This window comes from Cryptomeria japonica, unplaced genomic scaffold (assembly GCF_030272615.1).
Source record: "Cryptomeria japonica unplaced genomic scaffold, Sugi_1.0 HiC_scaffold_84, whole genome shotgun sequence".
In the NCBI taxonomy this organism is placed as follows: Eukaryota; Viridiplantae; Streptophyta; class Pinopsida; order Cupressales; family Cupressaceae; genus Cryptomeria; species Cryptomeria japonica.
In genome coordinates, this window is record NW_026728906.1 from 23,556 (window position 1) to 51,374 (window position 27,819).

Sequence of the window (27,819 nt, forward strand, 5' to 3'; positions counted from 1 at the left end):
CCCTTTGTGATTTATAACAATATGTCACCCCTGTAATACCACAAGACTATTTAATAAAGAGTATGTTGATTGAATAAGATTTATGTATTTGAAATATGCTTCTTTTTTGTTGTGAGCATGTACTATGTTTTTCATCAACTCAAGACATTATTGTTGCAGTTTCTTAAGAATTTGAGTATCTGCAGTAGTTGCATAGAATGAAAATGAGCAAGCTTCAAAGACATAGGTTATATAGACATCGAAGGCATGAAAGAAGAGGTCGTGAAGCTTTAGAATGAACTGATGTATGAAGCTCTATTTTATTAGATCATTTATAAATGCATGGGAAAAGTAGAAGATTATGATATTTGCAGATCTCACTGATAATGTATGAGTTATATCTATTATCTTATTCTTGATGGAAATGCGATTGCCAATTTCTCAATATGACGACACTTTTATCTTCTTCGTATCAATCAACAAATACCTTGAGATATTGGAAATTATATTCAAAATGCGCTTACAACTTACCTTAAAATGTGTTACAGCAAAGTGAAATTTTAATGTTGTCATCAAAGGGACAAAACGACATCAATATTTAATTTTCAATCTTTGGAATATGATGAGGACATACTGATGTCCAAAACAGATGCTATGAATGGCACAAGAGGACGCCAATAACCCTAAAATGATAGTTTTATTCAACGGTTAATTTTCAATCTTTGGAATATGATGAGGACATGCTGATGTCCAAAACAGATGCTATGAATGGCACAAGAGGACGCCAATAACCCTAAAATGATAGTTTTATTCAACGGTGAGAAAAAAGAATTGGGAAAGACGGTCTTCATTGGGAGACCTCTTGTTTGTTTTGTTTAGTATGCGAATTTCTTTTGAATGTAATTCACCAGTTCCTGGGTGATGCGGAAGGCCTTGCTCAAAACGGAATCGGGGAGAGGGGGATTCGCCGCAAACAGAGAATTGGCGATTGTCTGAACTCCGGGAAACTGGCTGCTCAATCCAGCTATGGCCACTGCATTTTCATGCCCCACATTCTGCTGGAAATGAACAAGTGCCTTTGGAAACACAAACACATCTCCCTTCTCCAAAGTTTTGCTGAAAAATTTGTTGCTGGTGTCAATGAAACCCACAAGAAGCTGGCCTTCCAGTAAAACAAGAACTTCGGTGGCTCTTGGGTGTGTGTGAGGAGGATTTATTCCACCCACTGCGTAGTCGATGCGGACCAACGATATTCCAAACGTATTGAGGCCTGGTATCTGTTTAACGTTCGCCATCGTTACGTTGGAGCCCACATCATTGTCGGTGTTCCCTGCCTGCCCAAGTCCCCGGAAGAAGAAATCGTTTGCTGAAACTTGCATTGGGTCTTTGCAAACGAACCCGTTCACCAAAACTGTTTAAAACAAGATCAAATCAATCTGTCTGTTAGTAACTCGACTCGTCTAATAAGCAAATCATTATCATTGTTTATGTATAAATATTCTCACTCACCGTTGCTTTCCTCATCTGCAACGCAGAAATCTTGCAAGGGATCCGGATCCCCTGCCATGACCCTGTCGCTGTAACAGCATATCAACAGAAAAAGTCCCAACGTGAAGTAAATCATGCGGTTAGCCATTGTAATAGAAACGCAGACACAAGAGATCAGGATATGAATGTCTATTACAAACCCATTACACGCTTTATATAGCCCAAACCATAACTCTCCGCAAAGACTAATTCATCTTGACTCCGTATATTTCACGGATCCTTCCAGAGTTGTTGCTCTTTTCCTTACGTCACACTAAGTCTTACTGCATGTGGTTGTCTCGCCTGCTACCGCAGATGTATTCTCACCATCCTTTCATTAACGTTGAAATTTTCTATCTTCTCCCTGCCCTGCTGCGTATGCCTATCTCAAGATCAACTTACCTCCTGCCTTACACGTATTCTCGCCATCGCCATCATTTTAGTAATGTGGAATTGTTTAGACTTAATTGGAACGGTGGGCTTCTTCAAAGGAAACAATATATAAATCTTTCTCCACCGTGGGAGAATCGGTATGAGAGGAAAGTTTCTTTCTTGGAGTTGGATATTGGCCTAAAGACTGTCCATGCTTTGTACCCTTTTTCAATGAGATTTTTATCTCTCGTCATTTAAATTAATTTATGTTATTCAATGTTTATTTCTCAGATTGTCTATGTTCTAGGACAGAAAAACATTGCTCAAAATAACTTATGTTCATTTACTTTACATTGAATGCGTTGATTAGAATATCTATTTCACATCCATCTACAATTTTGAAGTCAAGTAGGTGTATTACTTTTCTTTAGCAGTTTTGGAGACCTAAATTATAGGTTTAAGACAACATATGCAAACATAAGAACCAATTTATGGAGGATAAATGTATAAGAAGATAGATTTTGGAGAGGTATTCTACAAGAAAAAAAACTTTTTGGTGGTGTTGAGAATCCCATCTTGGAAGAGACCATGTTGTCCAAGGGATCTAGTATTTAGAATTATTTAAGATCGTTTTATTTTTCCAAACCCTAGAGGGTAGATGGGTAGCGGAAATAGAATCCGGTTTTGACATTACAATTCACTAGAATCCATCACCTCTATAAGATATAACCTTATTAAGACGTTGATGTCTGATTTTCAGAATGTCATGGGTGAGTAGTTTGAATGCATCTTGAACTACCTTGGGTCAAGGTACAACAGTGACTAAAAATCGTACCGCTTCCAATACTCATAACTATAATGAATGTAAACCGCGATATTTTAGAGAAAAGAGCCTTCATTCTCAAACTGTTGATGGGTGCGAAAACATTGCTCACGTTGCGTTGAGTGCGTTGCTTAGATTGTCTCTTTCACATCCATCTACAGTTGAACTCGGCCAAAATTTAATCTTTAGGTGAGTGTGTTGTTGTAAATGAAGTGCATTGTTGTAAATGAAGTAGGTGTCTTTTCTAGCAGTTTTGGAGATCAAAATTTTACCTTTAGGTGAGTGAATTCTCTTTAATAAAGTAGGTTTACTACTTTTTCTAATGTTTGAGATCTGTCTATTTCCATTTTTCGACACCAAAACTTTTCGTCCAGTTGACTGCATTGTCCTCTCGATTCTCCTTTTAACAAAGTACATACAGTTGATTTAGATGATTTATTTTTTATTATTTTTGTGAGATATATGTTTATTTAATATTTTTTTTAACTTAATGTTTTGATGAATTAGTTGTTTGGGGTAACTAAATAGGAAAATATAATATTAAAGATTATTTTTTTCCTCTTACTTCAATCAAATATATGAGAAAAGTATTTCATATTGATTAGACATTTCATTTTATTTATTTTTATTTATATTGATTGAATTTTCTTTTCTTTTATATCAAATAATATGACAATTATAAATAGTTTATAAAAAATATTCAATTTGAGAAGTAAAAAATGCGTTAAAAGTGATATATTGGGATGATTCTTGGTTGGGAAACGTTTAGTTCCATGATCCCTTGTTTACCTATCAAGAATTATCTTTTTACTCTCTTTGGATAAGGGTGGCTAACTAATGAACTTTTTACAATTAAGAAATCAAAGTGATCAACAATCGAATATAAGGAACAAATAGAGTGAGAGGGGGAATAAAATTCTACACCTGATCGATTCATGATTATAATAAGTGGTTCATATTATAGAAGAGCAAGTCAATAAAACAGTTTGGTCATATTTTACGCTAGTATAATCTCAGTTTTCTTGATAACTACTCGAGTACATTTTTTTTTAATATCTCTCATAGGTTTTACCTTGTCTTTCATACCACACTCACAATCTCCAATTCCCCATTGAGTTTCCACAAATGACTAATACGAAAGGTAAATCTACATCCATGTAAGAGCATGGACACCGGGAGTGATCTAATATTGGATGCAATTAAGTGAGGAATATTTTTTGAATGAATCCCTATACTTTTGGACCCTTTAATGACATGGTTTGCATAAGTAAGAAAATGTTTATTAATGTAGAGAGCATGGTTTTAGGTACTTTTCTATGTGGAGGTGATACAAATAGGCATGGGTAGCCTATGCGGTTACAGATGATTGTGGTTCTTCCATCAACGCTATTCTCTTTTTTATTGAATGATATGGTGTAATAGAAAAGTCAAGAATATACAACTAGCAATTGCACCTTGGTGTGCAATATGTACGCCGAATAGATGTGGAATGATTATTAAAAAAAATTGATCTATTTTTTCATATATTTGTGCAACACGTGAGATAAATTAGCAAACCATTTAGTAAATGATATTATTTATTCAACAAAGGTCTCAACATTTGAAAAAATTATAGATCCAAATCAACTATGCATCTACTTAAACGGACAAATGCAATCAAACAAAACCCTTAAACCGGGAATATAATCGAGTTCCATTACCAATATTCTTATGTTTTGTTTGAAATAGGGAGAGAAGGAGAGAGGGAGATATAGGGATATAAAGAGAGAGATAGAGGAGGAAGAGTGAGGGAAAGATAAAGGAGTGAGGAGATAGAGTTAGGCGATAAATATAGAGAGGAAGATAGAGATCGAGATTGATATAGATATGGAGAAGAATAGGGATATGGATATGAGAGGAAGAGATAAAGAGAGAGGAGAGAGAAATAGATAGAGATAGAAGAGATAAATATATAGAGAGGGGGAGAGAGAATGAGCGAGGGATAACTTTGAATCAATTGTGCATTCATTAATACAAACCAAACATAAGTGAAAGAAAACCTTTCAATCAAAAGATAATTGAACTCCATTACCAATAGGCTCATGTTATGTTTGCAATAGTGAGAGGGGAGAGATGAATAGATAAAGAGAGCGAGACATGTCTGGAGATAGGGTGACAGAGGAAGAGAGAGCTAGAGATGGAAATGAAGAGAGGGAGGTGGCAAAGAAATAGATGGTTAAAGAGAGTGAGACGTGCCTAGATAGAGTGAGAGAGGATGAAAAGGACAAATAAAGAGAGATATAGTTGTAGAGGGATAAGGAGAAATTAAGATAAAGATTAGGAGATAGAAACGGATAGAAAAGAAGAGATACAAAGATACAAAAGGGGAGAGAGAGAGAGAGGGAGGGAGGGATATTTTTGGGCCAATTTGTAATTCAAACTCGTTAATGAAGATGTTAACATAGGTTGACACCTAGTATGGTGGTTATACCTTTTGTAAATCTTTGAACCAATAGTAATAGTATTAACATAGTATTGAATTATTTGTAATTGCCATGTATAACCTCATTTTGTGTGTTTTGTCACGTATGCACTATCCTTTAGTGCATTATCCACTTATACTTCTCAGTACATAATACATCTGAGGAATTTTGTAGATAGAGTGGCAAGGGAAGAAGTTACATAGAAGTTGTATACTTCAACACTTCTCTTGTTTGTATTTATTTCTCACATTTGGGAGTCTTAAATTACACACTATAATTATTTTCTCGATATCCATACTTGCCTTGCTTTAGCTTTACAAACAACCTTATGACCACACATAATAAGGTCAAGTCATCCTAAAGCCCATACAACCTTGCATCCCTCTAATGACATGTGTGGTTAATAATCACATTCTAAACTGAATTAACAATAGCTTCGATTTTATGTCCAACGACCATTAAGTTTAATTTAATCTAAATTGTTCTATTGATCTAGATTCTCCTTTAAATAAGAATAATATTTAAGAAGTCATAAACATATAATTTAATATTAAATTTTTTAAATACATAATTAATTATTTTAATATTATAAACTTTTAAAAGCAATAAATATTAATAGATAAAAATTTCAAAATAAATTAAAACAAATTATTTTTAAAATTCAAAATATAATTTAAAAATAATAATATATAGAACTTTTTACATTTTTAAAAATACTAAAAAATCGAACTATTTCAACAATGAGGTTTAGACCAACCATGCACTACAATTTGCAATCAACAAATAACAAATGGTATGAGCACTAAGTAATTCATCATATATCTTCGCATTTCTCCATCATAATCAGTAAAATTCAATTAACTTTGAGAAGTAACAAGAACCCATGCAAAATGTAGAAAGACAGCACAAACATCCACCATATCTTCAACAAAACTTATGTATTAATTTCAACAAGTCTTGGAAACAATCTCTAGCTTCCTCCTCCTACTCTACTTTCTAACAGTTCTGCTCTACTCTATTATCCACCTATTAACCTTTAAAAATGAGAAGGCAAACCTTATATAGAAGTCTTGATACAAATGAATGTCCGAGATTGATTTGAATTTAATGGCCGAGATTTAACCATGAAACCCTAATTAGGGCTAGTTATAACAACAACCACTTTAACCAATGAGAAAACTACAACACTTTGGGCACATGTCCCTCTTTGAATGTGGATCAATGAGAAATGAGATTAGGTACATTGAATAATATTTGATGTAATGCCATATGTCACTTGCTCCTCCTTTGATGAGTTAGGTTCAATACACCTACAAGAACTGACTTGGCATCACTGAATTGGTCTATGATGATCAAGCACCACCTTAGCTTGCATGTCTCCCTAGCAATATGTCGACACTCAACATCATCCAATTGCTTGATGTGATGGTTCATATTCTCAAATTGCATCCTCTTGAAAATCAAGTTTCTAGCTTTGATTAACTCTTCTAAAACTATTTATAACATGTAATTTTTTTCATATCAGTTATCTTTTTCTTGAATAATATTTTAGGAGATTGACAAAATACCTAGGTTTACATTTATTATACTTTTAGTATTGTTATCTATTCTTTCATTGTGGTAGATGTAAAATGTTTCTATCATAATTTTGTGGGATACATATATGACTAATCCATTACAATACAAGGAACATTTTGGAGCACCAACAACAACTACGTATTTAGACTTTGTTAGTGTATCTGAATGTTCCTTCTAGATAAATTTTAGAGTTGATATTAGCTTGTTAGGATGTTGGTTTCTTGGGATTCTATGCCTGTGTGTGATGACATTTCATTATATTAATTAAAATATTTCTAATTGATAGAGTTTCTATTTTATTTATGATTTTAATATACATATTTATATAATTTATAAAAAACTTTTCAATAAAATATTTAATATATTTATAAAAATCTTTATCATAATAATGTATATTTAATTCAAATAAAAATTTCTATCTTAATTTGTTTTAAATTTAATGAAAAATAAATAAATAAGTATAAATTATTTTGTAATTTATGAAATAGGCTCATGACAATAACTGCATAGTTACTCTCTAGTTGGTATGATGTCAAAAAAATTAGATGCACGTAACATCATTTGGCTACCAGTTGGAGGAATTGTTGAAGAGATTGTATGGTTAATTAGTAACTTATTTTTCATAAGTTTTATTTTTCAAAAAGCTTTGAATGAAACCTACACTAGATGTGTGTGCATGTAACCACCCAGATGATGGAACTTTACTACATTTTGTGTAGTATAATTCACGAAATGATACTTCATCATTAAAATATGTGAACAATTTTTAAAATAACCAAATTGGAAAGAGCATAAACAATACGGGGGCAAAAAGAACACAAAATATGCACTAGGAACTATTATTGTCTTCCTCCATAAAAGCCTCCGCAAAAAAGTGCTTGTAATAGGAATAAATCTCTGGAAGCAATTATTCTCATCCAAAATTCATGTAACAAAGATTCATAGTTGACAAAGGATCTTTTCATCAGCAATGGAACAAGGGACACTATAGCCTAAAAAGGCAAACGTGACTACCAAAATAAAGTAAAACTAGATGAGGCCATGAGGCAAAACAAAATCTCCACATGCCCTCTAATGCTAGATAACTGGTCTAAGTGGTGCAAAACATGACCTTGAAGAACTCAAGTAACGGTAAAAAAAGGTTAAAAATTAGACCAAGAAGGAGTCTTGCGGCCTTGTAAATAGCCAAAATGACATTCATGCAAGGAAAAATTAATAGAGAAAGACAAAACAGTTTTATTCAAATTGTTCAAAATTCATGCAAAAATAGATAAGCAACATATGCAACTCTAAGATTGACCAAAAATTGATTTGATTTGACAATATTTATGTTAACAACAGCCAAGAGGGAAGAATGAGAGGGGGGTGAATCAGTCTTCACCGGAATAACAAACTTTACCGCAAAACACAGATTTGATAAACTGCAGTAATAAGACAGATAAGAAAATTAATAGCACAACACACAACACTAAGATTTTGATGCGCAAAACCCAGTTAAGCGAAAAACCATGGTGGGAACCTACCCACAGTAAGATGATACTCTACAATAGTATGTGAAAATATTACAATGAGGAATGCACATGCATTCAGGCACACTGCCTAGAGCTCACTGCTCAAATAATATTTGCTCGGAAGGCTACAACCCTTAGGGAAGTCTCACTGACTCGCAATAAGATTTGGACTACAATTCGAAAGAAATGAACGGAAAGAATAGCATCTCCAAATAGAATCTCACCACAAACTCAACATCGAAGGATACATCACATGTTCACACACAAACCTCTCTCTGATAATGAAGACACAACATCAAACAACCAAATTACATGACTATATCACCTATATATATAATTTATCAACCTTGATAACAAGGTCGGCTAAACCCTCAACCCTCAATTACAAAATTACATCACACGATACAAACACTGACCACCAGACCAATATAGTGGTTTACATAGCATAGCATGGTTCTAGGTCAAATTCCCAAACACATAACTCCACCGAAAATCACGCAAAGATCAATCGCAACACGCTACACCACCAGAAATGGTGCATAACACACAAATCATCACTGGTTGATAGAAACCACCAAAAACTCACACAACGATAAATACAGATTGCCAAAACAAATAGGACATAATTAAAAAAAATACCAGCAAGCACATTAGAATCATCCACAATAGCTGCACCAACACTACTTTTCAAATCTTCATCGATCAACGTCTGAAAGCTAAAGAACACAACCAATCAACAACGGCCAGGAAGAAAGATAACTTGCGGAGAACCAAATCATGATTCAACTGAAATTAAGATACACAAGACCTTCCCAAGAAATATCCCAAAATCTCAGCACCAGATCTGATCACACCAAAATATACCAGAGGATATACCGAACTCTGCGAAACAGTGATCAACAAAGCATCGCTACAAACCGGATCAGAAAATCTTCCCAATCTGCAATCACCAGAGAAAATCATAGGAATATGTTGACATCAATGACCACAACATATCCTAGCATGACCAACAATATCCAACAATTTATGCCAAAACAACCACTTTATATCACTAGTTCAAATCAAATATCTATGCCAAAAGATCAGCCTATGCAAATTTTACCACACCAGAAAGTGCCAAAAAGCCAGCACACAAGGATCGGCTTTTTAATAAAATATCCCAAACCTTTACACATGCAGATTGACCATAGTAAAATAATTGATCGTCTTATTAAAATTGAAGACAAATCATCTTTTAGCTAATTAAGCGCTTCCACTATCCACACAATAATGTGTTCCTAAAAAATCGCCCTACAGTAGAGCTTCAAATTTGTCAACTTGGTCTCCATGATCAACAATTTAATAAAAAATATATATAATTTAAAATACACTAATCAACCATGAAATAAAATCTCCTATTTTTATTTTATTATTTATACGATGAATTTTATAAACTTCAATTCATCGGGATTTTTAAAATCACAGTAGAAACACCTTCGGATTATCATGTCCTCACAAGAACACAAAAATATTATGGCACAAATCCACATTCCTTTCAGATGCTCAACCTCAATCAAAACCTCTATAAATCTGCAGTCATAATTAAAATAAATTACAAACATGTGAGTACCAAAAAACTAGTGGAGCTCAAAAAAAGAAAATGCACAGATTGAGATGAATGATAAGCTCTTAATATCTTTGATCAACTTAGGGGTGATTAAAAATACATATCTAATACAGTTCCACCTATAATATCAGATGCTATCTAGAATCATGTAATGTTTCATGGATAAGATTAACATAACCAGGCATTATTCTAACAACTAACCATCTAGCAAACTTACATAGAAGAATATTCTAGTTAGAATATCATACACTAACAACACATAGCTTGAAAAATTGGCGTAGGCTATTTTGGGTTCATGGAGGTGCGAGCAAACGTTAATCTATAGTAAGTGAAATTGCTCAAACCCACAAAAAGGTCATTTGGAGCTCGTCGATTTTGCACAAGTCACGAGTTTTCTCTTGCACAAGTGTTTATCCTTTTGTAGACTACGGTCTTCTTCAGCATGGTTTTCTATGTGGTTTTCTTCTATTTTTTTGTGTGTGCCTGGTTTATTCGTGTGTGTACCTAATGTTCAGATTGCTTTGGAAAACCAGGTTATTTCCCCTGTTGGTGAACTTTTAACTAGCACATTTTTCAAGGACTAGTGCACCCAACACCCCTATTTTGCTAAAATAGGCTCAACTGTTGAGAGATGAAAGTGGACCTTGTAATTTGCATGAATCTAATTTGTTTTGTTGTCCCATCACAACAAAATGTTTCGAAAAGGTGTGAACTTCATATAAACACAACTCCCTTTCCCATTCTAGGAATCAATGTACTCAATATAGAAAACCAAAAAACCTAGTCAATCAAGCATTCAGGGAGCGAAACGATAAAGAAGTCCCAATTTGATTATTCAATCATTGAAATATATGCTATAGCAATTATGATCAAGTGTATTATGTAATTCGTACCTAAGATAAGGTGTCATCATTTCACCATTTATCATTTGCTTAGCCTCTTTTCTTGTGGGGGCATGCATCCTATCTCATCATTATCATTGTTGAAGAGAGAACACTAATACGCGGTTTGGATAAGGTAATCCCTTATATGAAATAACCATTTCTCCCAATTTTCTCTATCTACAGGTCCAAATCCGATAACAAGAAAGTTAAAGAAAAGTAGACCAGACATTAGCAGGCATCACAAAACATTGATTGAACGAAAACCCTAAGAACAGGGCACCCAGCAGTCATTGACCCATATTTTTAAGAGGCAAGTGATCAAATATTGTCGATTTCATTTTCGATCATCTCTCAATTTTCCCTCAACTTTAGACACGGATCTCCAACGTTTCTCTCTAGTACAATTAGCTTCATATTACAGTCCCAATTTCCTCTCTATGTCTCCATCTCAGATATGTCTTACTCTTTCTATATTTCATCTTGTATCTACTACATTCTATAAAACTTAGTCATTTTACCATTGTTAGACTAGTTCATCTATAGACACTTCACTGTCTCCATCTCATGCAACAAAAGGAACAGGAACCTAATTTCGTATCCCTTCCTTAAAGACAACAACTAGTCCTATTCTTATTACTAATTATGTTGTGTCAACTAAGATCTTCTAGCTTACATTGGTCAATCGTAGGATCTTGTTTCCTCCATTTCAAGGTTTACATTGATTTATGAGATGGTATGATTATATATGCTACATAAACCAACATTTTTTAAGGTATGATCCCATATTGTATTGGTATAAAATTGGTGGTACTGAAACCAACATTGATATAGAAAAAAATAGACATTTTTATTTCTAACGTGTTTCCATCTACATCTTTCACTTGTCTTGCAATTGTGTACATTCTCATGTAAATACCAACGATGTTATACTCGCGCCCTTTTATGCTTCATACCATAATGTGACTCCTCTAATTCCATAAGACCAGGAGTGCGCAAGGAGTGTAATGCTTCGTGTGGTTCATGTAACTAAACTCGGCTTCTATTTGTAGATATGAGCAAAGGTTGTGTTTTTATCACTTAAAATGTGCTTTATATGTTTTCTTAAATGCTCACATATACATACTGGTGGCATAAAATGAAAGTAAGCGTGTAGGACTCAATAGAATATAAAATAGTGACTAGTGATTTAGAACTTTCCTTGGTGTAACCCAATAAAAAATATTGAAAAGAATGGAGTTGTACCCTCATCTCTAGTATCAATTAAATGCAAGATTCACAAGCCAACTTCTCAATTTGAGTCTTAAATACAAAGTGGACATTACCTAGCACTTATGTAATTTCGTACAATATTGTATTCTTGTGGAAAGAGCTTGCTTAACAATATGCTCGAGTTCTACGCTCATTGACTACTTCTCTCCAATGACAAAACTTATGTTTCCATGAGTTGAAATCTAGAATCTCCATTTCCAAGTGTTGCACCATCTTATTACTCGACGTTTTTCTTCATCCAAATCTATTGATTGATATCTTCATTATTTTATAGTCTCTCTTTTCAATGTCTTCCCCCAAGCTAAACTATGCAACCAAATAGCGTTCACTTCCTTGTCAACCTCAATCAAAACCTAGAATAAAAAACATGCACCTAGCTATCAAATATGGAATAAAATGCATGCACTTGTCTAAAACAAATTAGCACTTCCCTAAATAAATCATGTAGAAAACTTTCTCCAATACCAACCGATCGATAATCAAATCGAATATTCCATTCTAATCTCACCATCGCTGATTTTTGTTCTCTTCACCTATGTGCCGATCCAATGCACTATGCTACTGATGTGAACATTCAGAAAGCCAAAATTGGTATCTTCTACATCTACACCTTCCACTTGTCTTGAAATTTTGTATGTGGTCAAATTTTGTGCCTACAATGTTATACATAATATTTCGCACCCCTTTGTGATTTATAACAATATGTCACCCCTGTAATACCACAAGACTATTTAATAAAGAGTATGTTGATTGAATAAGATTTATGTATTTGAAATATGCTTCTTTTTTGTTGTGAGCATGTACTATGTTTTTCACCAACTCAAGACATTATTGTTGCAGTTTCTTAAGAATTTGAGTATCTGCAGTAGTTGCATAGAATGAAAATGAGCAAGCTTCAAAGACATAGGTTATATAGACATCGAAGGCATGAAAGAAGAGGTCGTGAAGCTTTAGAATGAACTGATGTATGAAGCTCTATTTTATTAGATCATTTATAAATGCATGGGAAAAGTAGAAGATTATGATATTTGCAGATCTCACTGATAATGTATGAGTTATATCTATTATCTTATTCTTGATGGAAATGCGATTGCCAATTTCTCAATATGACGACACTTTTATCTTCTTCGTATCAATCAACAAATACCTTGAGATATTGGAAATTATATTCAAAATGCGCTTACAACTTACCTTAAAATGTGTTACAGCAAAGTGAAATTTTAATGTTGTCATCAAAGGGACAAAACGACATCAATATTTAATTTTCAATCTTTGGAATATGATGAGGACATACTGATGTCCAAAACAGATGCTATGAATGGCACAAGAGGACGCCAATAACCCTAAAATGATAGTTTTATTCAACGGTTAATTTTCAATCTTTGGAATATGATGAGGACATGCTGATGTCCAAAACAGATGCTATGAATGGCACAAGAGGACGCCAATAACCCTAAAATGATAGTTTTATTCAACGGTGAGAAAAAAGAATTGGGAAAGACGGTCTTCATTGGGAGACCTCTTGTTTGTTTTGTTTAGTATGCGAATTTCTTTTGAATGTAATTCACCAGTTCCTGGGTGATGCGGAAGGCCTTGCTCAAAACGGAATCGGGGAGAGGGGGATTCGCCGCAAACAGAGAATTGGCGATTGTCTGAACTCCGGGAAACTGGCTGCTCAATCCAGCTATGGCCACTGCATTTTCATGCCCCACATTCTGCTGGAAATGAACAAGTGCCTTTGGAAACACAAACACATCTCCCTTCTCCAAAGTTTTGCTGAAAAATTTGTTGCTGGTGTCAATGAAACCCACAAGAAGCTGGCCTTCCAGTAAAACAAGAACTTCGGTGGCTCTTGGGTGTGTGTGAGGAGGATTTATTCCACCCACTGCGTAGTCGATGCGGACCAACGATATTCCAAACGTATTGAGGCCTGGTATCTGTTTAACGTTCGCCATCGTTACGTTGGAGCCCACATCATTGTCGGTGTTCCCTGCCTGCCCAAGTCCCCGGAAGAAGAAATCGTTTGCTGAAACTTGCATTGGGTCTTTGCAAACGAACCCGTTCACCAAAACTGTTTAAAACAAGATCAAATCAATCTGTCTGTTAGTAACTCGACTCGTCTAATAAGCAAATCATTATCATTGTTTATGTATAAATATTCTCACTCACCGTTGCTTTCCTCATCTGCAACGCAGAAATCTTGCAAGGGATCCGGATCCCCTGCCATGACCCTGTCGCTGTAACAGCATATCAACAGAAAAAGTCCCAACGTGAAGTAAATCATGCGGTTAGCCATTGTAATAGAAACGCAGACACAAGAGATCAGGATATGAATGTCTATTACAAACCCATTACACGCTTTATATAGCCCAAACCATAACTCTCCGCAAAGACTAATTCATCTTGACTCCGTATATTTCACGGATCCTTCCAGAGTTGTTGCTCTTTTCCTTACGTCACACTAAGTCTTACTGCATGTGGTTGTCTCGCCTGCTACCGCAGATGTATTCTCACCATCCTTTCATTAACGTTGAAATTTTCTATCTTCTCCCTGCCCTGCTGCGTATGCCTATCTCAAGATCAACTTACCTCCTGCCTTACACGTATTCTCGCCATCGCCATCATTTTAGTAATGTGGAATTGTTTAGACTTAATTGGAACGGTGGGCTTCTTCAAAGGAAACAATATATAAATCTTTCTCCACCGTGGGAGAATCGGTATGAGAGGAAAGTTTCTTTCTTGGAGTTGGATATTGGCCTAAAGACTGTCCATGCTTTGTACCCTTTTTCAATGAGATTTTTATCTCTCGTCATTTAAATTAATTTATGTTATTCAATGTTTATTTCTCAGATTGTCTATGTTCTAGGACAGAAAAACATTGCTCAAAATAACTTATGTTCATTTACTTTACATTGAATGCGTTGATTAGAATATCTATTTCACATCCATCTACAATTTTGAAGTCAAGTAGGTGTATTACTTTTCTTTAGCAGTTTTGGAGACCTAAATTATAGGTTTAAGACAACATATGCAAACATAAGAACCAATTTATGGAGGATAAATGTATAAGAAGATAGATTTTGGAGAGGTATTCTACAAGAAAAAAAACTTTTTGGTGGTGTTGAGAATCCCATCTTGGAAGAGACCATGTTGTCCAAGGGATCTAGTATTTAGAATTATTTAAGATCGTTTTATTTTTCCAAACCCTAGAGGGTAGATGGGTAGCGGAAATAGAATCCGGTTTTGACATTACAATTCACTAGAATCCATCACCTCTATAAGATATAACCTTATTAAGACGTTGATGTCTGATTTTCAGAATGTCATGGGTGAGTAGTTTGAATGCATCTTGAACTACCTTGGGTCAAGGTACAACAGTGACTAAAAATCGTACCGCTTCCAATACTCATAACTATAATGAATGTAAACCGCGATATTTTAGAGAAAAGAGCCTTCATTCTCAAACTGTTGATGGGTGCGAAAACATTGCTCACGTTGCGTTGAGTGCGTTGCTTAGATTGTCTCTTTCACATCCATCTACAGTTGAACTCGGCCAAAATTTAATCTTTAGGTGAGTGTGTTGTTGTAAATGAAGTGCATTGTTGTAAATGAAGTAGGTGTCTTTTCTAGCAGTTTTGGAGATCAAAATTTTACCTTTAGGTGAGTGAATTCTCTTTAATAAAGTAGGTTTACTACTTTTTCTAATGTTTGAGATCTGTCTATTTCCATTTTTCGACACCAAAACTTTTCGTCCAGTTGACTGCATTGTCCTCTCGATTCTCCTTTTAACAAAGTACATACAGTTGATTTAGATGATTTATTTTTTATTATTTTTGTGAGATATATGTTTATTTAATATTTTTTTTAACTTAATGTTTTGATGAATTAGTTGTTTGGGGTAACTAAATAGGAAAATATAATATTAAAGATTATTTTTTTCCTCTTACTTCAATCAAATATATGAGAAAAGTATTTCATATTGATTAGACATTTCATTTTATTTATTTTTATTTATATTGATTGAATTTTCTTTTCTTTTATATCAAATAATATGACAATTATAAATAGTTTATAAAAAATATTCAATTTGAGAAGTAAAAAATGCGTTAAAAGTGATATATTGGGATGATTCTTGGTTGGGAAACGTTTAGTTCCATGATCCCTTGTTTACCTATCAAGAATTATCTTTTTACTCTCTTTGGATAAGGGTGGCTAACTAATGAACTTTTTACAATTAAGAAATCAAAGTGATCAACAATCGAATATAAGGAACAAATAGAGTGAGAGGGGGAATAAAATTCTACACCTGATCGATTCATGATTATAATAAGTGGTTCATATTATAGAAGAGCAAGTCAATAAAACAGTTTGGTCATATTTTACGCTAGTATAATCTCAGTTTTCTTGATAACTACTCGAGTACATTTTTTTTTAATATCTCTCATAGGTTTTACCTTGTCTTTCATACCACACTCACAATCTCCAATTCCCCATTGAGTTTCCACAAATGACTAATACGAAAGGTAAATCTACATCCATGTAAGAGCATGGACACCGGGAGTGATCTAATATTGGATGCAATTAAGTGAGGAATATTTTTTGAATGAATCCCTATACTTTTGGACCCTTTAATGACATGGTTTGCATAAGTAAGAAAATGTTTATTAATGTAGAGAGCATGGTTTTAGGTACTTTTCTATGTGGAGGTGATACAAATAGGCATGGGTAGCCTATGCGGTTACAGATGATTGTGGTTCTTCCATCAACGCTATTCTCTTTTTTATTGAATGATATGGTGTAATAGAAAAGTCAAGAATATACAACTAGCAATTGCACCTTGGTGTGCAATATGTACGCCGAATAGATGTGGAATGATTATTAAAAAAAATTGATCTATTTTTTCATATATTTGTGCAACACGTGAGATAAATTAGCAAACCATTTAGTAAATGATATTATTTATTCAACAAAGGTCTCAACATTTGAAAAAATTATAGATCCAAATCAACTATGCATCTACTTAAACGGACAAATGCAATCAAACAAAACCCTTAAACCGGGAATATAATCGAGTTCCATTACCAATATTCTTATGTTTTGTTTGAAATAGGGAGAGAAGGAGAGAGGGAGATATAGGGATATAAAGAGAGAGATAGAGGAGGAAGAGTGAGGGAAAGATAAAGGAGTGAGGAGATAGAGTTAGGCGATAAATATAGAGAGGAAGATAGAGATCGAGATTGATATAGATATGGAGAAGAATAGGGATATGGATATGAGAGGAAGAGATAAAGAGAGAGGAGAGAGAAATAGATAGAGATAGAAGAGATAAATATATAGAGAGGGGGAGAGAGAATGAGCGAGGGATAACTTTGAATCAATTGTGCATTCATTAATACAAACCAAACATAAGTGAAAGAAAACCTTTCAATCAAAAGATAATTGAACTCCATTACCAATAGGCTCATGTTATGTTTGCAATAGTGAGAGGGGAGAGATGAATAGATAAAGAGAGCGAGACATGTCTGGAGATAGGGTGACAGAGGAAGAGAGAGCTAGAGATGGAAATGAAGAGAGGGAGGTGGCAAAGAAATAGATGGTTAAAGAGAGTGAGACGTGCCTAGATAGAGTGAGAGAGGATGAAAAGGACAAATAAAGAGAGATATAGTTGTAGAGGGATAAGGAGAAATTAAGATAAAGATTAGGAGATAGAAACGGATAGAAAAGAAGAGATACAAAGATACAAAAGGGGAGAGAGAGAGAGAGGGAGGGAGGGATATTTTTGGGCCAATTTGTAATTCAAACTCGTTAATGAAGATGTTAACATAGGTTGACACCTAGTATGGTGGTTATACCTTTTGTAAATCTTTGAACCAATAGTAATAGTATTAACATAGTATTGAATTATTTGTAATTGCCATGTATAACCTCATTTTGTGTGTTTTGTCACGTATGCACTATCCTTTAGTGCATTATCCACTTATACTTCTCAGTACATAATACATCTGAGGAATTTTGTAGATAGAGTGGCAAGGGAAGAAGTTACATAGAAGTTGTATACTTCAACACTTCTCTTGTTTGTATTTATTTCTCACATTTGGGAGTCTTAAATTACACACTATAATTATTTTCTCGATATCCATACTTGCCTTGCTTTAGCTTTACAAACAACCTTATGACCACACATAATAAGGTCAAGTCATCCTAAAGCCCATACAACCTTGCATCCCTCTAATGACATGTGTGGTTAATAATCACATTCTAAACTGAATTAACAATAGCTTCGATTTTATGTCCAACGACCATTAAGTTTAATTTAATCTAAATTGTTCTATTGATCTAGATTCTCCTTTAAATAAGAATAATATTTAAGAAGTCATAAACATATAATTTAATATTAAATTTTTTAAATACATAATTAATTATTTTAATATTATAAACTTTTAAAAGCAATAAATATTAATAGATAAAAATTTCAAAATAAATTAAAACAAATTATTTTTAAAATTCAAAATATAATTTAAAAATAATAATATATAGAACTTTTTACATTTTTAAAAATACTAAAAAATCGAACTATTTCAACAATGAGGTTTAGACCAACCATGCACTACAATTTGCAATCAACAAATAACAAATGGTATGAGCACTAAGTAATTCATCATATATCTTCGCATTTCTCCATCATAATCAGTAAAATTCAATTAACTTTGAGAAGTAACAAGAACCCATGCAAAATGTAGAAAGACAGCACAAACATCCACCATATCTTCAACAAAACTTATGTATTAATTTCAACAAGTCTTGGAAACAATCTCTAGCTTCCTCCTCCTACTCTACTTTCTAACAGTTCTGCTCTACTCTATTATCCACCTATTAACCTTTAAAAATGAGAAGGCAAACCTTATATAGAAGTCTTGATACAAATGAATGTCCGAGATTGATTTGAATTTAATGGCCGAGATTTAACCATGAAACCCTAATTAGGGCTAGTTATAACAACAACCACTTTAACCAATGAGAAAACTACAACACTTTGGGCACATGTCCCTCTTTGAATGTGGATCAATGAGAAATGAGATTAGGTACATTGAATAATATTTGATGTAATGCCATATGTCACTTGCTCCTCCTTTGATGAGTTAGGTTCAATACACCTACAAGAACTGACTTGGCATCACTGAATTGGTCTATGATGATCAAGCACCACCTTAGCTTGCATGTCTCCCTAGCAATATGTCGACACTCAACATCATCCAATTGCTTGATGTGATGGTTCATATTCTCAAATTGCATCCTCTTGAAAATCAAGTTTCTAGCTTTGATTAACTCTTCTAAAACTATTTATAACATGTAATTTTTTTCATATCAGTTATCTTTTTCTTGAATAATATTTTAGGAGATTGACAAAATACCTAGGTTTACATTTATTATACTTTTAGTATTGTTATCTATTCTTTCATTGTGGTAGATGTAAAATGTTTCTATCATAATTTTGTGGGATACATATATGACTAATCCATTACAATACAAGGAACATTTTGGAGCACCAACAACAACTACGTATTTAGACTTTGTTAGTGTATCTGAATGTTCCTTCTAGATAAATTTTAGAGTTGATATTAGCTTGTTAGGATGTTGGTTTCTTGGGATTCTATGCCTGTGTGTGATGACATTTCATTATATTAATTAAAATATTTCTAATTGATAGAGTTTCTATTTTATTTATGATTTTAATATACATATTTATATAATTTATAAAAAACTTTTCAATAAAATATTTAATATATTTATAAAAATCTTTATCATAATAATGTATATTTAATTCAAATAAAAATTTCTATCTTAATTTGTTTTAAATTTAATGAAAAATAAATAAATAAGTATAAATTATTTTGTAATTTATGAAATAGGCTCATGACAATAACTGCATAGTTACTCTCTAGTTGGTATGATGTCAAAAAAATTAGATGCACGTAACATCATTTGGCTACCAGTTGGAGGAATTGTTGAAGAGATTGTATGGTTAATTAGTAACTTATATTTCATAAGTTTTATTTTTCAAAAAGCTTTGAATGAAACCTACACTAGATGTGTGTGCATGTAACCACCCAGATGATGGAACTTTACTACATTTTGTGTAGTATAATTCACGAAATGATACTTCATCATTAAAATATGTGAACAATTTTTAAAATAACCAAATTGGAAAGAGCATAAACAATACGGGGGCAAAAAGAACACAAAATATGCACTAGGAACTATTATTGTCTTCCTCCATAAAAGCCTCCACAAAAAAGTGCTTGTAATAGGAATAAATCTCTGGAAGCAATTATTCTCATCCAAAATTCATGTAACAAAGATTCATAGTTGACAAAGGATCTTTTCATCAGCAATGGAACAAGGGACACTATAGCCTAAAAAGGCAAACGTGACTACCAAAATAAAGTAAAACTAGATGAGGCCATGAGGCAAAACAAAATCTCCACATGCCCTCTAATGCTAGATAACTGGTCTAAGTGGTGCAAAACATGACCTTGAAGAACTCAAGTAACGGTAAAAAAAGGTTAAAAATTAGACCAAGAAGGAGTCTTGCGGCCTTGTAAATAGCCAAAATGACATTCATGCAAGGAAAAATTAATAGAGAAAGACAAAACAGTTTTATTCAAATTGTTCAAAATTCATGCAAAAATAGATAAGCAACATATGCAACTCTAAGATTGACCAAAAATTGATTTGATTTGACAATATTTATGTTAACAACAGCCAAGAGGGAAGAATGAGAGGGGGGTGAATCAGTCTTCACCGGAATAACAAACTTTACCGCAAAACACAGATTTGATAAACTGCAGTAATAAGACAGATAAGAAAATTAATAGCACAACACACAACACTAAGATTTTGATGCGCAAAACCCAGTTAAGCGAAAAACCATGGTGGGAACCTACCCACAGTAAGATGATACTCTACAATAGTATGTGAAAATATTACAATGAGGAATGCACATGCATTCAGGCACACTGCCTAGAGCTCACTGCTCAAATAATATTTGCTCGGAAGGCTACAACCCTTAGGGAAGTCTCACTGACTCGCAATAAGATTTGGACTACAATTCGAAAGAAATGAACGGAAAGAATAGCATCTCCAAATAGAATCTCACCACAAACTCAACATCGAAGGATACATCACATGTTCGCACACAAACCTCTCTCTGATAATGAAGACACAACATCAAACAACCAAATTACATGACTATATCACCTATATATATAATTTATCAACCTTGATAACAAGGTCGGCTAAACCCTCGACCCTCAATTAAAAAATTACATCACACGATACAAACACTGACCACCAGACCAATATAGTGGTTTACATAGCATAGCATGGTTCTAGGTCAAATTCCCAAACACATAACTCCACCGAAAATCACGCAAAGATCAATCGCAACACGCTACACCACCAGAAATGGTGCATAACACACAAATCATCACTGGTTGATAGAAACCACCAAAAACTCACACAACGATAAATACAGATTGCCAAAACAAATAGGACATAATTAAAAAAAATACCAGCAAGCACATTAGAATCATCCACAATAGCTGCACCAACACTACTTTTCAAATCTTCATCGGTCAACGTCTGAAAGCTAAAGAACACAACCAATCAACAACGGCCAGGAAGAAAGATAACTTGCGGAGAACCAAATCATGATTCAACTGAAATTAAGATACACAAGACCTTCCCAAGAAATATCCCAAAATCTCAGCACCAGATCTGATCACACCAAAATATACCAGAGGATATACCGAACTCTGCGAAACAGTGATCAACAAAGCATCGCTACAAACCGGATCAGAAAATCTTCCCAATCTGCAATCACCAGAGAAAATCATAGGAATATGTTGACATCAATGACCACAACATATCCTAGCATGACCAACAATATCCAACAATTTATGCCAAAACAACCACTTTATATCACTAGTTCAAATCAAATATCTATGCCAAAAGATCAGCCTATGCAAATTTTACCACACCAGAAAGTGCCAAAAAGCCAGCACACAAGGATCGGCTTTTTAATAAAATATCCCAAACCTTTACACATGCAGATTGACCATAGTAAAATAATTGATCGTCTTATTAAAATTGAAGACAAATCATCTTTTAGCTAATTAAGCGCTTCCACTATCCACACAATAATGTGTTCCTAAAAAATCGCCCTACAGTAGAGCTTCAAATTTGTCAACTTGGTCTCCATGATCAACAATTTAATAAAAAATATATATAATTTAAAATACACTAATCAACCATGAAATAAAATCTCCTATTTTTATTTTATTATTTATACGATGAATTTTATAAACTTCAATTCATCGGGATTTTTAAAATCACAGTAGAAACACCTTCGGATTATCATGTCCTCACAAGAACACAAAAATATTATGGCACAAATCCACATTCCTTTCAGATGCTCAACCTCAATCAAAACCTCTATAAATCTGCAGTCATAATTAAAATAAATTACAAACATGTGAGTACCAAAAAACTAGTGGAGCTCAAAAAAAGAAAATGCACAGATTGAGATGAATGATAAGCTCTTAATATCTTTGATCAACTTAGGGGTGATTAAAAATACATATCTAATACAGTTCCACCTATAATATCAGATGCTATCTAGAATCATGTAATGTTTCATGGATAAGATTAACATAACCAGGCATTATTCTAACAACTAACCATCTAGCAAACTTACATAGAAGAATATTCTAGTTAGAATATCATACACTAACAACACATAGCTTGAAAAATTGGCGTAGGCTATTTTGGGTTCATGGAGGTGCGAGCAAACGTTAATCTATAGTAAGTGAAATTGCTCAAACCCACAAAAAGGTCATTTGGAGCTCGTCGATTTTGCACAAGTCACGAGTTTTCTCTTGCACAAGTGTTTATCCTTTTGTAGACTACGGTCTTCTTCAGCATGGTTTTCTATGTGGTTTTCTTCTATTTTTTTGTGTGTGCCTGGTTTATTCGTGTGTGTACCTAATGTTCAGATTGCTTTGGAAAACCAGGTTATTTCCCCTGTTGGTGAACTTTTAACTAGCACATTTTTCAAGGACTAGTGCACCCAACACCCCTATTTTGCTAAAATAGGCTCAACTGTTGAGAGATGAAAGTGGACCTTGTAATTTGCATGAATCTAATTTGTTTTGTTGTCCCATCACAACAAAATGTTTCGAAAAGGTGTGAACTTCATATAAACACAACGCCCTTTCCCATTCTAGGAATCAATGTACTCAATGTAGAAAACCAAAAAACCTAGTCAATCAAGCATTCAGGGAGCGAAACGATAAAGAAGTCCCAATTTGATTATTCAATCATTGAAATATATGCTATAGAAATTATGATCAAGTGTATTATGTAATTCGTACCTAAGATAAGGTGTCATCATTTCACCATTTATCATTTGCTTAGCCTCTTTTCTTGTGGGGGCATGCATCCTATCTCATCATTATCATTGTTGAAGAGAGAACACTAATACGCGGTTTGGATAAGGTAATCCCTTATATGAAATAACCATTTCTCCCAATTTTCTCTATCTATAGGTCCAAATCCGATAACAAGGAAGTTAAAGAAAAGTAGACCAGACATTAGCAGGCATCACAAAACATTGATTGAACGAAAACCCTAAGAACAGGGCACCCAGCAGTCATTGACCCATATTTTTAAGAGGCAAGTGATCAAATATTGTCGATTTCATTTTCGATCATCTCTCAATTTTCCCTCAACTTTAGACACGGATCTCCAACGTTTCTCTCTAGTACAATTAGCTTCATATTACAGTCCCAATTTCCTCTCTATGTCTCCATCTCAGATATGTCTTACTCTTTCTATATTTCATCTTGTATCTACTACATTCTATAAAACTTAGTCATTTTACCATTGTTAGACTAGTTCATCTATAGACACTTCACTGTCTCCATCTCATGCAACAAAAGGAACAGGAACCTAATTTCGTATCCCTTCCTTAAAGACAACAACTAGTCCTATTCTTATTACTAATTATGTTGTGTCAACTAAGATCTTCTAGCTTACATTGGTCAATCGTAGGATCTTGTTTCCTCCATTTCAAGGTTTACATTGATTTATGAGATGGTATGATTATATATGCTACATAAACCAACATTTTTTAAGGTATGATCCCATATTGTATTGGTATAAAATTGGTGGTACTGAAACCAACATTGATATAGAAAAAAATAGACATTTTTATTTCTAACGTGTTTCCATCTACATCTTTCACTTGTCTTGCAATTGTGTACATTCTCATGTAAATACCAACGATGTTATACTCGCGCCCTTTTATGCTTCATACCATAATGTGACTCCTCTAATTCCATAAGACCAGGAGTGCGCAAGGAGTGTAATGCTTCGTGTGGTTCATGTAACTAAACTCGGCTTCTATTTGTAGATATGAGCAAAGGTTGTGTTTTTATCACTTAAAATGTGCTTTATATGTTTTCTTAAATGCTCACATATACATACTGGTGGCATAAAATGAAAGTAAGCGTGTAGGACTCAATAGAATATAAAATAGTGACTAGTGATTTAGAACTTTCCTTGGTGTAACCCAATAAAAAATATTGAAAAGAATGGAGTTGTACCCTCATCTCTAGTATCAATTAAATGCAAGATTCACAAGCCAACTTCTCAATTTGAGTCTTAAATACAAAGTGGACATTACCTAGCACTTATGTAATTTCGTACAATATTGTATTCTTGTGGAAAGAGCTTGCTTAACAATATGCTCGAGTTCTACGCTCATTGACTACTTCTCTCCAATGACAAAACTTATGTTTCCATGAGTTGAAATCTAGAATCTCCATTTCCAAGTGTTGCACCATCTTATTACTCGACGTTTTTCTTCATCCAAATCTATTGATTGATATCTTCATTATTTTATAGTCTCTCTTTTCAATGTCTTCCCCCAAGCTAAACTATGCAACCAAATAGCGTTCACTTCCTTGTCAACCTCAATCAAAACCTAGAATAAAAAACATGCACCTAGCTATCAAATATGGAATAAAATGCATGCACTTGTCTAAAACAAATTAGCACTTCCCTAAATAAATCATGTAGAAAACTTTCTCCAATACCAACCGATCGATAATCAAATCGAATATTCCATTCTAATCTCACCATCGCTGATTTTTGTTCTCTTCACCTATGTGCCGATCCAATGCACTATGCTACTGATGTGAACATTCAGAAAGCCAAAATTGGTATCTTCTACATCTACACCTTCCACTTGTCTTGAAATTTTGTATGTGGTCAAATTTTGTGCCTACAATGTTATACATAATATTTCGCACCCCTTTGTGATTTATAACAATATGTCACCCCTGTAATACCACAAGACTATTTAATAAAGAGTATGTTGATTGAATAAGATTTATGTATTTGAAATATGCTTCTTTTTTGTTGTGAGCATGTACTATGTTTTTCACCAACTCAAGACATTATTGTTGCAGTTTCTTAAGAATTTGAGTATCTGCAGTAGTTGCATAGAATGAAAATGAGCAAGCTTCAAAGACATAGGTTATATAGACATCGAAGGCATGAAAGAAGAGGTCGTGAAGCTTTAGAATGAACTGATGTATGAAGCTCTATTTTATTAGATCATTTATAAATGCATGGGAAAAGTAGAAGATTATGATATTTGCAGATCTCACTGATAATGTATGAGTTATATCTATTATCTTATTCTTGATGGAAATGCGATTGCCAATTTCTCAATATGACGACACTTTTATCTTCTTCGTATCAATCAACAAATACCTTGAGATATTGGAAATTATATTCAAAATGCGCTTACAACTTACCTTAAAATGTGTTACAGCAAAGTGAAATTTTAATGTTGTCATCAAAGGGACAAAACGACATCAATATTTAATTTTCAATCTTTGGAATATGATGAGGACATACTGATGTCCAAAACAGATGCTATGAATGGCACAAGAGGACGCCAATAACCCTAAAATGATAGTTTTATTCAACGGTTAATTTTCAATCTTTGGAATATGATGAGGACATGCTGATGTCCAAAACAGATGCTATGAATGGCACAAGAGGACGCCAATAACCCTAAAATGATAGTTTTATTCAACGGTGAGAAAAAAGAATTGGGAAAGACGGTCTTCATTGGGAGACCTCTTGTTTGTTTTGTTTAGTATGCGAATTTCTTTTGAATGTAATTCACCAGTTCCTGGGTGATGCGGAAGGCCTTGCTCAAAACGGAATCGGGGAGAGGGGGATTCGCCGCAAACAGAGAATTGGCGATTGTCTGAACTCCGGGAAACTGGCTGCTCAATCCAGCTATGGCCACTGCATTTTCATGCCCCACATTCTGCTGGAAATGAACAAGTGCCTTTGGAAACACAAACACATCTCCCTTCTCCAAAGTTTTGCTGAAAAATTTGTTGCTGGTGTCAATGAAACCCACAAGAAGCTGGCCTTCCAGTAAAACAAGAACTTCGGTGGCTCTTGGGTGTGTGTGAGGAGGATTTATTCCACCCACTGCGTAGTCGATGCGGACCAACGATATTCCAAACGTATTGAGGCCTGGTATCTGTTTAACGTTCGCCATCGTTACGTTGGAGCCCACATCATTGTCGGTGTTCCCTGCCTGCCCAAGTCCCCGGAAGAAGAAATCGTTTGCTGAAACTTGCATTGGGTCTTTGCAAACGAACCCGTTCACCAAAACTGTTTAAAACAAGATCAAATCAATCTGTCTGTTAGTAACTCGACTCGTCTAATAAGCAAATCATTATCATTGTTTATGTATAAATATTCTCACTCACCGTTGCTTTCCTCATCTGCAACGCAGAAATCTTGCAAGGGATCCGGATCCCCTGCCATGACCCTGTCGCTGTAACAGCATATCAACAGAAAAAGTCCCAACGTGAAGTAAATCATGCGGTTAGCCATTGTAATAGAAACGCAGACACAAGAGATCAGGATATGAATGTCTATTACAAACCCATTACACGCTTTATATAGCCCAAACCATAACTCTCCGCAAAGACTAATTCATCTTGACTCCGTATATTTCACGGATCCTTCCAGAGTTGTTGCTCTTTTCCTTACGTCACACTAAGTCTTACTGCATGTGGTTGTCTCGCCTGCTACCGCAGATGTATTCTCACCATCCTTTCATTAACGTTGAAATTTTCTATCTTCTCCCTGCCCTGCTGCGTATGCCTATCTCAAGATCAACTTACCTCCTGCCTTACACGTATTCTCGCCATCGCCATCATTTTAGTAATGTGGAATTGTTTAGACTTAATTGGAACGGTGGGCTTCTTCAAAGGAAACAATATATAAATCTTTCTCCACCGTGGGAGAATCGGTATGAGAGGAAAGTTTCTTTCTTGGAGTTGGATATTGGCCTAAAGACTGTCCATGCTTTGTACCCTTTTTCAATGAGATTTTTATCTCTCGTCATTTAAATTAATTTATGTTATTCAATGTTTATTTCTCAGATTGTCTATGTTCTAGGACAGAAAAACATTGCTCAAAATAACTTATGTTCATTTACTTTACATTGAATGCGTTGATTAGAATATCTATTTCACATCCATCTACAATTTTGAAGTCAAGTAGGTGTATTACTTTTCTTTAGCAGTTTTGGAGACCTAAATTATAGGTTTAAGACAACATATGCAAACATAAGAACCAATTTATGGAGGATAAATGTATAAGAAGATAGATTTTGGAGAGGTATTCTACAAGAAAAAAAACTTTTTGG

General features: G+C 34.2%; 3 protein-coding genes across 3 annotated transcripts; all 3 read right to left on the minus strand.

Annotated features, from left to right (window-relative positions):
- Positions 1-854: 854 nt before the first annotated feature.
- Positions 855-1,546, minus strand: LOC131058070 (putative germin-like protein 2-2). Its single transcript, XM_057992105.2, has 2 exons — positions 1,489-1,546; positions 855-1,390 (listed from the first exon to the last, which is right to left on the minus strand). The coding sequence occupies exons 1-2, from the start codon at positions 1,544-1,546 to the stop codon at positions 855-857; spliced, it is 594 nt and encodes a 197-aa protein (XP_057848088.1).
- A 12,000-nt stretch (positions 1,547-13,546) lies between these two features.
- Positions 13,547-14,238, minus strand: LOC131058069 (putative germin-like protein 2-2). The gene is made up of 2 exons (XM_057992104.2): positions 14,181-14,238; positions 13,547-14,082 (listed from the first exon to the last, which is right to left on the minus strand). Exons 1-2 carry the CDS (start codon positions 14,236-14,238, stop codon positions 13,547-13,549), a joined length of 594 nt encoding a protein of 197 aa, XP_057848087.1.
- Positions 14,239-26,238: 12,000 nt separating this feature from the next.
- LOC131864359 (putative germin-like protein 2-2) lies at positions 26,239-26,930 on the minus strand. Its single transcript, XM_059215203.1, has 2 exons — positions 26,873-26,930; positions 26,239-26,774 (listed from the first exon to the last, which is right to left on the minus strand). The coding sequence occupies exons 1-2, from the start codon at positions 26,928-26,930 to the stop codon at positions 26,239-26,241; spliced, it is 594 nt and encodes a 197-aa protein (XP_059071186.1).
- Between the last annotated feature and the right edge of the window lie 889 nt (positions 26,931-27,819).